This window comes from Monodon monoceros, unplaced genomic scaffold (assembly GCF_005190385.1).
Source record: "Monodon monoceros isolate NGI ecotype Baffin Bay Population unplaced genomic scaffold, NGI_Narwhal_1 Super_Scaffold_16, whole genome shotgun sequence".
Taxonomy (NCBI): domain Eukaryota; kingdom Metazoa; phylum Chordata; class Mammalia; order Artiodactyla; family Monodontidae; genus Monodon; species Monodon monoceros.
The window spans coordinates 26,969,717-26,983,122 of record NW_021703772.1 but is presented as its reverse complement, the minus strand read 5'-3'; the positions used below and the strand labels follow the sequence as shown (position 1 = coordinate 26,983,122).

At 38.3% G+C, this 13,406-nt stretch overlaps 1 protein-coding gene across 2 annotated transcripts in view; it reads left to right on the top strand.

Annotated features, from left to right (window-relative positions):
• Positions 1-13,406, top strand: part of UNC80 (unc-80 homolog, NALCN channel complex subunit) — a 241,679-nt gene that overhangs the window by 122,200 nt on the left and 106,073 nt on the right. For both annotated transcript variants that reach the window (XM_029225347.1, XM_029225346.1), the window contains exons 26-27: positions 1,959-2,124; positions 9,835-9,935. In XM_029225347.1, coding sequence (XP_029081180.1) covers positions 1,959-2,124; positions 9,835-9,935 — 267 coding nt within the window. The remainder of the gene's footprint in view (positions 1-1,958; positions 2,125-9,834; positions 9,936-13,406) is intronic.

Sequence of the window (13,406 nt, the reverse complement as noted above, 5' to 3'; positions counted from 1 at the left end):
CCAAAGAAGGGACTGGAAAAATCTGAAGAGCCTTCCTGGATGAGATCACATTTGAATGTAACTTTGAAAGATAAGTAGGATTTTGACTAGTAGATACAAGAAGTTGGAAGAGAGAACTACTTTTGATAATCAGAATTGTTATTTTATTACTTTTTGTCCCACCTAAGAAACTTATCTAATTAAATTTGGCTACCAAAATGGAAAGTAGTTAGGTTATTCTTTTTCCTAAAAGGGATTAATTTCAGAGAAACAATTATATTCCTAGAATATTTTTTGACAGTGTTAAATAGACTCCATGTGGTTCCTTATTTTTCTAGATGTGATATAATTTTCTGAGTACCCAAGTATAACTTCTGTTCTTAATTCAAAGGGAAAAGAAGAAACGATATGTAGAGTCTGAAGTTTCATTTATTAATAATAGTTAAAAGCATAAGATTTTAATCTTGGTACAAACTGGGTTTTTCAAAATAGTTTTTGTTTTTCAAACTACTTGAATCTGAGGGATTATTATGTCATAATTAGAAAAAATGCTGTATAAAAATAAAGTTAGCATTTTATATATTTTTCATTTATCAAGTCTGAAAGCACTTCATAGATTAATGATTAATTATGATCTTCAGCATGAGCGAGTCTCCATTTACAGAACAGGTCAAATGTCCACACTGGGGCCTCACAGGCCAAACTCCTACTAAATACTTAAACTCCCCAAGGCTTATTTTCAGTTCTGGGATCATGAAGTCTTCCTAAGAGAGAGTGAGAGATTCCTCCAACGCATGATCCTGTTTTAAACCTCTGGCCATTACCCCTGAGGTTTCTTAAGAGGAAACCAAACTGGTTTCCCTACCAGTTTGCAGAGCTAACTTTACTTAATCCTCAGGATTTAACTCCAACATCACCTTGGTATTTGTTTTCTACTTCTGTTGTGTGATATTGTGATTTATGATAAGAATATATGTTTGGTCTCCATCCCTGTTTCTGGCACAGTGCTCCTAAAATCCTTGGAATTTCTTAAGTCGGGAGGGTGACCAAGGTGTCTTTTGTTACGTTAAGAGGTGACTTGTAGAATGCCTCTAGATTACCTAAGGTTCAGCTGGTCACCAGATGAACCAACAAAATAATTAGAAAATTGAAACTTTCAGTCCCACCCCTCACCTCCAGGTGACAACGATTTAATCAATCATGCCTATGTAATGAAGCCTCCATAAAGACCCAAAAGAACAGGGTTTGGAGAGCTTCTGGTTGGTGAACACGTAAAGACTGGGGAGTGTGCTGCCCTTGAAGAGGGCATGGAAGCTTGGCACCATCACCCCATACCTTGGCCTGTGCATTTCTTCCATCTAGCTGTTGCTGATTATATCCTTTTATGATAAACCAGTGATCTAGTAAGCAAAATATTTCTCGAGTTCTATGAGCCCCCCCTAGCAAATTAATTGAACCTGAGGAGGGGTGTTGTTGGAACCTTCAATTTATAACCAGTTGGTTAGAAGCACAGGTGAGCACTTGGCCTTACAACTGATGTCTGAAGTGGGGACAGTCTTGTGAGACTGAATCCTTAACCTGTGGATTAAGGAAAACATCTTCATGACCCCAGTCTAAACCTGGCATTAGATAGAGGGAAATTTGGCTGTTTAAATGCTGTTGTGTGCAGCTTAAAATGGAGGGAGGGGGCTTCCCTGGTGGCGCAGTGGTTGAGAGTCCGCCTGCCGATGCAGGGGACACGGGTTTGTGCCCCGGTCCGGGAGGATCCCCCATTCCGTGGAGCGGCTGGGCCCGTGAGCCATGGCCGCTGGGCCTGCGCGTCCGGAGCCTGTGCTCCGCGACGGGAGGAGCCACAACAGTGAGAGGCCCGCGTACCGCAAAAAAAAAAAAAAAAAAAAAATATGGAGGGAGGTTTGCCGGAAAACTAATGCAGTGCTGGGGAGATGCCAGCATCCATGTGCTCCTCACTGACATTTCAGGACTTGGAGAGCTGCCGACTTCGTTTGGATCCTGAGTTGGACCGGCACAGATATGAGAGGAAGATCAGCTTTGCTGGTGTCCTGGATGAAAATGAAGACTCAAAAGATTCCCTTCACAGTAGTAGCCACACCCTCAAATCAGATGCAGGTGTTGAGGAGAAGAAAGGTATGGATAAGCAAAAATTAATTCACGTTTCAGGGTTTCTCATGGGATATTTGGTCTCGGGTCTAAACTGCAGAATTGTGCACTGAAAGAAGTCCAAAACTGTTGTTGACTCAGTGAGGTAGGCAATCATGCTAGTTAGGAGTTGGACTCTGCAGTCAGACTCTAATTCCGGCTCAGCAATTCTCCATATCCCATTGAATCTAAGATGGCATCAGTTGTAAGATGAACCATTATCTTATATACCAATAAGAAAGGAAAAATACTCCCCATTCAGCTCTTATGCAGTACTTTCTTATCACTTAATTTGTGCTTTATTCTTACTGAAAGAGGACTTTCAGACGTAATGAGATGTAGATTTTTATTATCGGTCTATATCATTCTTTGTGCAGCCAGGTAAACTGGTTAAAGGTTTTCTAAACCATCTTCAATTCAGAGATCAAATTCTTAATCACTTTTCAACTCAGAATTGTCAGTGTCTGTGTTTTTATATATGATAATGTCCTCTGTGTTAGTAACACATCATTTCTTAAATGAATCTGTAAAAGAAGCAAAGCTATTGGTGATAGTTACACAAGCCAACGTGCAACTGTATGAAGCTAGCCTACTTCAGTCTCTGCTTCAGGAATGTTCCCAAACACATCTGACTTACCATCCCACCCACTCCTCCACCCAACTATCATTTGGTTCCTGGGACTTAAAAGACACTGGCACCCATTTTGTACATTTTGTTGCTGGTGCTTTAGATATTCACATGAACACAAGCAATAGCAAATGTGTCCCAACTGCCACCTGGCTCTAGTGATCTTAAGATGTCATCAGTTGTAAGCCAAATCTCAATTTCAGAGATGTTCAAATGTAAAAAAATGTGCATCTTAAAATGGTGAAATAAAGTAGTTATGTGGCCTTGTCCAAGTTGCTTACCTTCTAAGCCAGTTTTCTTCCCTGTAAAATTAGATTAATAACACCTACCACATTGGAATGTTGAAAGCTTTAAAAGAGACATTGCAAGTAAAACATAAACTCAGTACCAGATACCTAATAAGGACACAATAAATAATCGTCACCATTGGTTTTTTTAATTTATATCATGAGCATTAGATTAAAATCCACGCAGAAAATCCTAAATATGAGTTACAGATTGCAAAGTTTTAAGTTGCTCTTTAAAGGCTCCTTTAAACTGTTAACTTCTCTATTTGATTTTTCTATTTTCTTAAGTTTCATTATCCTTCAATGTTTTTCTAGTGAATTCCGCTAGAAAACAGCATATTTGTAAAAAGAGTCAAAGAGTTTTATCCATTGGTATATTTTCTGCAGACAGTGACTGCATAAATGTTTGGTAGTTTAAGGAATGCATGATTCTCAAAAGACATAGCCCTACAGAAGACTTATATAAACATTTCTCCAAAGAAGGCTTGGCCAACAGGCACATAAAAAGATGCTCAGTATCACTAATTATTAGATAAATGCATATCAAAACTGCAGTGAGGTATTACCTCACACCGGTCAGAATGGCCATCGTTAAAAAGTCTACAAATAATAAATGCCGAAGAGGGTGTGGAGAAAAAGAAACCTTCCTACATTGTTGGTGGGAATGTAAATAGGTGTAGCCACTATGAACAGTATGGAGGTTCCTTGAAAAACTAAAAATAATTACCATGTGATCCAGCAATCCCATTCCTGGGCATATATCTGGAGAAAACTAATTAGAAAAGATACATGCACCCCAAAGTTCATAGCAGCACTGTTTACAATAGCCAAGACATGGAAGCAACCTAAATGTTCATCAACAGATGAATGGATAAAAAAGATGTGGGGTGTGTGTGTGTGCGTGTGTGCGTGTGTATGCATATGTGTATATATATATATATATATATACATATACAAACAATGGAATATTACTTGGCCATAAAAAAGAATGAAATGCTTTTTACAGCAACATAGATGGACCTAGAGATTATATTAAGTGAAGACAGAGAAAGACAAATATCATACGATATCACTTATATGTGGAATCTTAAAATATGATACAAATGAACTTATTTACAAAGCAGAAATAGACTCACAGACATAGAAAAACAAACGTGGTTACCACAGGGGATGGTGGGGAGGGAGAGACAAATTAAGAGTTTGGGATTCATATATACACACTACTATATATAAAAGAGGTAAACAACAAGGACCCACTATATAGCACAGGGAAGAAACTCAATATCTTGTAATAACCAATAATGGAAAATAATCTGAAAAAGAATATATATATGTTTTTTAAAAAAGAAATAGCCCTAGATAAAGAAAACACAACATATTTAAAATATTTAAAATGTTGTAAGGAATGGATATATTCTGAAAAAAATTTTTTAATATTTTAAGATCAGATTGTTGTCACAGCATTTAAAAAATGCAAATAATTATATTGTGTTGAATTTATGGTGAACAGAAACCATGTTGTGGGAAGGATTAGCCAAATTTTGGCAGTTTCTGAGTATGAAGAGGTATCAAGTCAAGGTTTGTTCAAATACTACTACTTATGACAAGGATGACTGCATATGATGAGAAACATCCTTCTTTTTTATCAATATTTTTTTAATTGAAGTATAGTTAATTTACAATGTGTTAGTTTCTGCTGTACAGCAAAGTGGTTCAGTTATACATATATGTACATTCTTTTTTTATATTCTTTTCCACTGTGGTTTATTATAGGATATTGAGTATAGTTCTCTGTGCTATACAGTAGGGCCTTGTTGTTTATCCATTCTATATATAATAGCTTACATCTGCTAACCCCAGCCTCCCACTCCATGCCTCCTCCAACCCTCTACCCCTTGGCAACTACCATTCTGTTCTCTATGTCCATGATTCTGTGAAACTCCCATCTTTTAAACATATCCCACAGGGATTTTTTCCCATTCAAAATTATTATGTTAGTTATTATTTAAAGTAGTTGAAATAAAAATTGCTAATACTGACATGGTCAAATTTCAGCAGAGTAAATTCTACACCATTTAAAAAAATAAAACCTCAGATTAATTTTTAAGAACACTTTAATTTCATGATTATCATTTATGTAAATTGCCTTTAATATTCAAACACACAAATACTTAATAATTTTTCTCCTCATAGAATGGCTATGTAATTACATGAAAGTTATTTAATAAATTAGGAGGAGAAAACTAAAAGTATAGATAAAATGAGAACATATTCATAAAATGCCCTTTACCAGTTGGCAAGAAACTTCCTGAAGATTCCTAAATCTTCCTTAATCCTTTCAATAAGCTGATACCAGATGCTAAAGCTGATGTGAAAATGGGGACCACAGGGACCCTGCTAACTCAGATTATTAAAATTTTATTTAAAATTTCATACCATCTGTTTGTATAACATCTAAAAATGTGAGTTCTTGAAATAACTTGAGGACAATTTGGATTCTACAAAGGAAAACTAACATGAAATAATCCTTAGAACTAAAAATGTCTGCCTAAAATCTCCAAGCAAGATCTGTCAGATCATTTTATCCATATTCCAGATACAAACTAAGACTGGCATTCCAGAATACAGACACCGAGACATGTGTGATCACTCAACAGTCATATACTGAGCACCTGTTGTATATCAGGCGCTATTACAGGTTCCTAGAATACAGCAATGAACAGGGAAAATTTCCCACATGTATTTTAGTTTATATTAGCTAATAGTTAATAACTTAATAGTGAATAACATTAACTTCTGGACTTTCAAGTAGAGATAAGTAGTATGAAGAAAACCAGTTAGGGTCAGAGAATTGGTAGCGACCTGAAGTAGGAAGGATTGTAGTCCTAAGTGTCATTGAGGTGAGACTTGCGTGATGTCAAGGATCCAGTCATGTGAAGGGCTGAGAGAAGAGTCTTCCAAACAGAGACAACAGTGAGAACAAGGCTCCGATGCAGGAATGAACTTGGGGCATGTGAAGAAGGGCAAAAAGGACAACAAGGTTGCAACAGAATGAGTTGGGGGAAGAGCGGTAGGAGAGAGGGTCAGGCAAAGGGCAAATAAATAGGGTCTGTAGATATGGTTAGAAATTTAATTCTATTTAAATGTGTCTGAGAGTTGTTGTCAGGTTTTGACCAGAAAAGCGATATAATATTTGTATTTATGATTTATGTATTTAAAAGATGAGTCAAGCTGTTAGAGTGGGGGTAAGAGCAAGCAGTTTGGTAGTTATATTAGTCTAGGGAATAGGTGACAGGGCTTTCAAAATCCTACGCTCTTTTGAAGTGTTGAATCAGCAGGACTTGCTGATGGATATATGCGGTGTAAGAGAAAAAGGAAAAGAGATGTTTTATCTAATTTAGATGAATTTGTTTTGCTTTCATACTAGTTCTCGTTGTCATGGAGATAAAGGCTAAACTTCAGTGGTGTAGAATCTCGACTGATGTCTTTCATGTACTTTACCAAATCTGAATTCTAACTATATTATGTCCTTTGTAAATAACCAATGCCATAATTCTGAACATTATTTTTTTCAGTGCTATAAAATGTCTCCAATTATCTTTGGTGATAGAACAGTTTCTCAAAATTAAATTCTTTTTCATGTCATATTAATCTGGGGTTATTTTGCTGTACTTGTAGGCTGAAAAATATCGTGAAATCAGGCAAAGAATGCCAAAGTGTGCCTCTGTAAAAATTTTTAAATTATTTCTTTAATCATTTTCTCTACTTCCCAATCTATTTTGACATAAATTGTATTAATAGTCATTAAAAATGATAAGTATATTCGGTTTCAAATGCATTTCAGATAAGTCATAAAGTCTCAATTATACCTAAAAATAACACTGAAAAATACAGTGGATGAGTTTTGTGCTATAACTAAAATACAGCATTATGGTCTTTGTGGGATGTATTCAACTGTGCTGTGAGAATTTCTGTCTAGATGCGAAATTCTATCCAGATGTGTTCACGGAGCTCCATGAAGCCTTTGCCAGCTGAGTGGTGATAATTTTAGTCTTTCTCAGTTTCCCACTGCAAACATCTTTTAGTGACTTTGCTGAGGAGCTCAGTGGAACCCACTGCCGACTGTTGGAGAGAGAAGCGCCTCTTGTTTTTATTTCTTAATGAGGTATTCCCAAATGAAGGGATTTTCCATGAAGGGGTTTCCCTAACTCACATAAGTCTGTCAGTCCCATTTCAAAAGAAAAACAAAAACAAATGGTTGGTGGTTCTGCTGAATCAAGCATTGATGCTGTGTGAATGTACTAACGGTCCCGGAGGACTCCGTGGCGAGGGCGCGCTCATGCTTGTGAATTCTGGGCCAAAGAGAGAGCAGGTTGTTCCCAGCACTGATGAGCTGTGTGTCCAAGAAAGAAGCTGCACCAGCCCTTCGTGGTGGACCCAGCCTCCTGCCCACCTAACAAAGCCGCCTGACTTGGGGCTTGGGAGAAGCTCCTTGTCCAGACATGCTGCTCATCCCGGCCAGCAGAGAGGAGGCTGTTCAGGGACAAGCTGGGGAGAGCTTGGCTCTAACGCTGGCTGGGGAGAACTAAGGGGGAAAAAGCCCTATTTTATTCTTTTAATACAGTTCCCAGCAGGAAGATCAGGATAGGAGGTTCCCGCCTGCTCCAGATTAAAGGAACCCGCAGTTTCCAGGTGAAGAAGGGGGGTTCCTTGTCCAGCATTCGCCGGGTCGGCAGCTTAAAGAGCAGCAAGTTATCACGGCAGGACTCAGAGTCTGAGGCTGAGAAGCTGCAGCTGTCCCAGAGCAGGGACACTGTCACTGACCTAGGTAACATAGAGGAGTGGGCTGTGCAGGGACGTGGGGGGTAGGAAGACAGAGACCGAATCCCCAAACAGCTCAAGTCCATTTTCTGATACATCAGTAGATGGAGGGCAGAGTCATAGGTTAGAGTACTTGTTTAGTCCATAAGCTATGTTGCCCTCCAGAGCAGGGCTGCTCCAGCCTTACTGTGCACAGGGTCAGCTGGGAGCTTGTTAAAACGCAGTCCTGATTCAGCATCTCTGGGATGGGAGCCTGAGATTCTACGCTTTTAACAAGCTTCCTGGTAAAGTTGATGCTGCTGGTTCAAGGACCACAGCTTGAGCAGGGAGCATATGGAGTCTACAGTAGGGAAAGAAAACATTTTAATGACAAGGACAGTTTTTTGAAATCTAGATCTTTGTGCCTTTATTCTTCTGGTCAAGACCTTTAAAGCAAAATGTAGATATTCCCTTGGGAATAGCTGGCTTAAAGTCTTCTGTAAACTAAAGTCTCTATTTCCCAAGTAAAAACAACCAAAATTTCAGAAAGGAAAGATTGTCTACTAATCTAACAATTAGTGACCTTCAGCAAGTCACTTAACTTCTCAGGGATTTGTTTTCCCCAGCTACCCAGTGAGAATAATTCTGTGTACTCCTTGCCTACTGTGTAAAGGATGCTCTAAAGGTAAATTAGGGATGATAGTAAAGTATGTTAAACTCCTGAGAATAAGCTTTATATACAATCAGAGTTGTAGATTGTCACTATAGGACCCAAAGAGACCCTGAATCCCCAAATGTGTTAGTCCTACGGGCTCTCATCATCATCTTAGTAGACAAGAAAAAGATTAAGCAGGCTTGCCGATAGGACTCACCAGCTGCCTAGAATTTAAATGTTAGGTTAAAAATTGAAGTGCATATTCTTTGCCTTTCAATCCCTGTATGAAAACCAAAGTGTAAAATTCTTCTTTCTAAGTAAGTTGTTTCAGAAGTCAGTCAGGAAATGTGGATAAATTATCGATCTAGCCTGCTGAAACAGAAGCTGAGTATATTTAATCAAGGGGAGTTTAAAATAGAAAATGTTTCTACACCTACCCACCCTTGCCTTTGAAAATAGCTAATTTATGCGTTAGTTAAGATTCAGCTTATTTTTTTAAGGAGACAATAGAAAAAACCTTATGACATCTTTTGTTACAGGTCTGAGCTGTAAGAGTACCATCAGTTAGTTTGGGGGAAAATATTATTTGAATTAATTATTTAAATTGATCAATGTAGCCTAGCCAGTTAAGTCAAACTATCCAAGCTAGAAGCATAGTTTTGTCATAGGAAATACCCAGAAAAGCTTGTAGATTTGAGGACAAAGCTTTGTTATCTAGTATACTGAGTAGAGAATTCCTGTGACATGTCTCCTTCACAGTTTCCTACAGAGACGAGTTTGGACAAAGGGTTGTCCACAGTTGGGCACAGTTGCTCCCAAATTCCCTTAGTCTTTCCAAGGCACCACCCATCTTTGAAATAGCTCTGATAGCAAAGCCAGGTGGTGTTAAGAGTAGTAGCACTAGCCGTAGTCACAGCAGCAGTGGAGGTAGCAGCACCCTTTGTGGCCACTGCAGGTTGGTTGGTGTCCCTACTTAACTACACCTGCGAGGTCTGGGCAGTCTGGAATGGATTTGGGCACACTCAACCAATAACTTGCTCATCTCAGCAATTCAAGGACTTGACTCTGTTCTTTTTCTCTGCTCCCATATCTCAAAGTGGAAGCCACCATAACAGAGATCATAAATGTCTTTGTAATTGCCAGTTCAGCTGGTGGTGAAGGGAACAGCTCCTATTAATATTACTCCACTAAAGCCAATGCTGTGCCCTGTAACTCATTGGCCATGGTAGTCTGCCCTAGGATTCAAAAGCATGGACCACTATACCATAGCAACATGCTCTCCAGGGAGACAGAACAATATAACCTTTCTTGGTATTTTTCTTTTGAAGAAGGGAGTCCTTGGAGTGCAAGTGAGCCCAGCATTGAGCCAGAGGGAATGAGTACAGCCAGCACGGAGGAAAATTACCACAGGAACATGTCATGGCTTCATGTAAGTAGGAATCTCAGAAAGAGCGTTGAGATCAATTTCTTTTGGCATTGGGGAAGATCTGTGGAGGTAGGATGAAAGACTGTACTAAAAACATCCATCATTTCAGCCTATTAGAAACATTATAGGCTTTTATTTCAGCTGAACCTCTGGATACTCACTAAGATTGGTCTTCTGCTGGATTATATTCATTTGAAGCTTATCTAAGACCAAGGGTGCTTTGTTATAGTCGGCTTGTGAGTCAATATAAGTCAGGGAAAAAAACCCTGAGGGATCAGGCCAGGTTGGTGGTCAAGAGAGACTGAGTGACACAAGGCAAGGCATCACGATCACTTTTATACAGGTCACCACAAATGCTGAGAGCAAGGTCATGGTGTCAGTCTTGAGTCTGTATTAGATCAAATTGTAAACTAGGACATGGAGATTCTAAGATGATGAAGGTCACACCTCAAAGGGCTCTCCAGAGGGCACAGGCAGGAGGGAATCCCAAGCACAGATTACAGTTCAAGGTTTGACCTGGGTGTAAAGAAAGGAAAAGAAAGGTCGGGAAGCATGATGTGAGATCCACAGTTGGCAGGGTACTGCCAGCACTATTATTATTATTATTTTTTAACATCTTTATTGGAGTATGATTGCTTTACAATGATGTGTTAGTTTCTGCTTTATAACAAAGCAAATCAGCTATACATATGCATATATCCCCATACCTCCTCCCTCTTGCATTTCCCTCCCACCTTCCCTATCCCACCCCTCTAGGTGGTCACAAAGCACCGAGCTAATCTCCCTGTGCTATGTGGCTGCTTCCGACTAGCTACCTATTTTACATTTAGTAGTGTATATATGTCCATGCCACTCTCTCACTTCATACCAGTTTACACTTCCCCCCACCCCGTGACCTCAAGTCCATTCTCTACATCTGCGTATTTATTCCTATCCTGCCCCCGGTTCTTCAGAATTTTTTTTTTTTTTTTAGATTCCATATATATGTGTTAACATATGGTATTTGTTTTTCTCTTTCTGACTTACTTCACTCTGTATGATAGACTCTAGGTCCATCCACCTCACTACAAATAACTCAGTTTCGTTTCTTTTTATGGCTGAGTAATATTCCATTGTGTATATGTGCCACATCTTCTTTATGCATTCATCCGATGATGGACACTTAGGTTGTTACCATGTCCAGGCTATTGTAAATAGAGCTGCAATGAACACTGTGGTACATGACTCTTTTGGAATTATGGTTTTCTCAGGATATATGCCCCGTAGTGGCATTGCTGGGTCCTATGGTAGTTCTATTTTTAGTTTTTTAAGGAACCTCCATATTGTTCTCTATACTGGTTGTATCAATTTACATTCCCACCAACAGTGCAAGAGGGTTCCCTTTTCTCCACACCGTCTCCAACATTTATTGTTTCTAGATTTTTTGATGATGGCCATTCTGACTGGTGTGAGGTGATACCTCATTGTAGTTTTGATTTGCATTTCTCTAATGATTAGTGATGCTGAGCATCCTTTCCTATGTTTGTTGGCAGTCTGTATATTTTCTTTGGAGAAATGTCTATTTAGGTCTTCTGCCCATTTTTGGATTGGGTTGTTTGGTTTTTTGATATTGAGCTGCATGAGCTGCCTATAAGTTTTGGAGATTAATCCTTTGTCAGTTGCTGCATTAGCAAATATTTTCTCCCATTCTGACGGTTGTCTTTTCGTCTTGTTAATGGGTTCCTTTGCTGTGCAAAAGCTTTTATGTTTCATGAGGTCCCATTTGTTTATTTTTGTTTTGATTTCCATTTCTCTAGGAGGTGGGTCAAAAAGGATCTTGCTGTGATTTATGTCATAGAGTATTCTGCCTATCTTTTCCTCTAAGAGTTTTATAGTGTCTGGCCTTACATTTAGGTCTTTAATCCATTTTGAGTTTATTTTTGTGTATAGTGTTAGGGATTGTTCTAATTTCATTCTTTTACATGTAGCTGTCCAGTTTTCCCAGCACCACTTATTGAAGAGGCCAGCACTATTATTGATCTTAGATATGGAATGTCTCCATCTCCTCTGATTTTAATCTGACTTCCTGGTAGGGTCAGATAAAGGGCTGGCTGGTACTTCACGCTCAGTGTTTACAGTGCTATGCCCTTGGAACTGGTTAATCTCCAGAACTGGCTGATTTTGAGAATCTCTGAGGCAGCTGTTTTTAAAGTAAACTTTTTAGTGAAGTCCAACCTACATATTAAAAAGCATACAAAATCTTTGTGTACTGCTCAATAAATTTTCACAAAATGGACACATCTGTGTAACCACCACCAGTTCAAGAAGAACATTAGCAGTACCTTAGAAGCCCTACCCGGGCCCTCAACCAGCCACTACTCTCTGCTATTGGTCACTGCCATTCTAACTTCTAAAACCAAAAATTATTTTGTCTGTTTTTGAAATGCATATAATTGGTGAAATAGGCTGGGTACTCTATTGTGTCTGATTTCTTTTTTTCACATAAGTGTAAATCCTCCAGCTTTGTTCTTCTGCAGGGTGGCCTGTTCTATTCTTGGCTATATTCATTTCTATTAGAATCACCTTGTTAATTTCCATAAGAAAGCTTCCACAGCAGCCTTACTTTGAATACAAAGATCATTAAAACTGAGGAATTAAAATCTTTAATAAGTCTTCTAATGTATAAAAAGGTCTATCCTCCATTAATTTGTGTTCCATCATTCATTTAGGATCTCTTCAATTTTATTCAATAATGCTTTTTAGTTTTGTGTACCGTTAACCCTCTGGAAGTGTTTGTGTAAGACCAGAGTTATTTATTCTTTAAATATTTAGAAGGGATCACTGGTAGAACCTTCTAGATCTAAAAATTTCTTTGTAGGAAAGTTATTAATTACAGATTTAATTTATGTAATATAATTAAGATTTCTCCAGGGAGCAGATTGGGCAAATTGATTTTTTTTCCTAGGAATTTGTTAATTTAATCCAAATATTCACATTTATTAACAAGAAGATGTTTATAATATTCTCTTTTTTTAATTTATTGAAGTATAGCTGATTTACAACGTTGTGTTAATTTCTACTCTACAGCAGTGATTCAGTCATACATATATACATATATTTTCTTTCTCATATTTTTTTCATCATGGTTTATCACAGGATATTGACTATAGTTCCCTGTGCTATACAGTAGAACCTTGTTGTTTATCTATTCTGTTTATAATAGTTTGCATCTGTTAATCCCAAACTCCCAGTCCATCCCTCCCCCACATCCCCTATTCTTTGGCAATGACAAGTCTGTTCTCTATGTCTGTGAGTCTGTTTCTGTTTCGTAGATAAGTTCATTTGTGTCATGTTTTAGATTCCATATATAAGTGATATCATGGTATTTGTCTTTCTCTGTCTGGCTTACTTCACTTAGTATGAAAATCTTGAGGCCCATCTATGTTGCTGCAAGTGGCATTATTTCATTCTTTTCATGGCTGAGCAATATTCCAT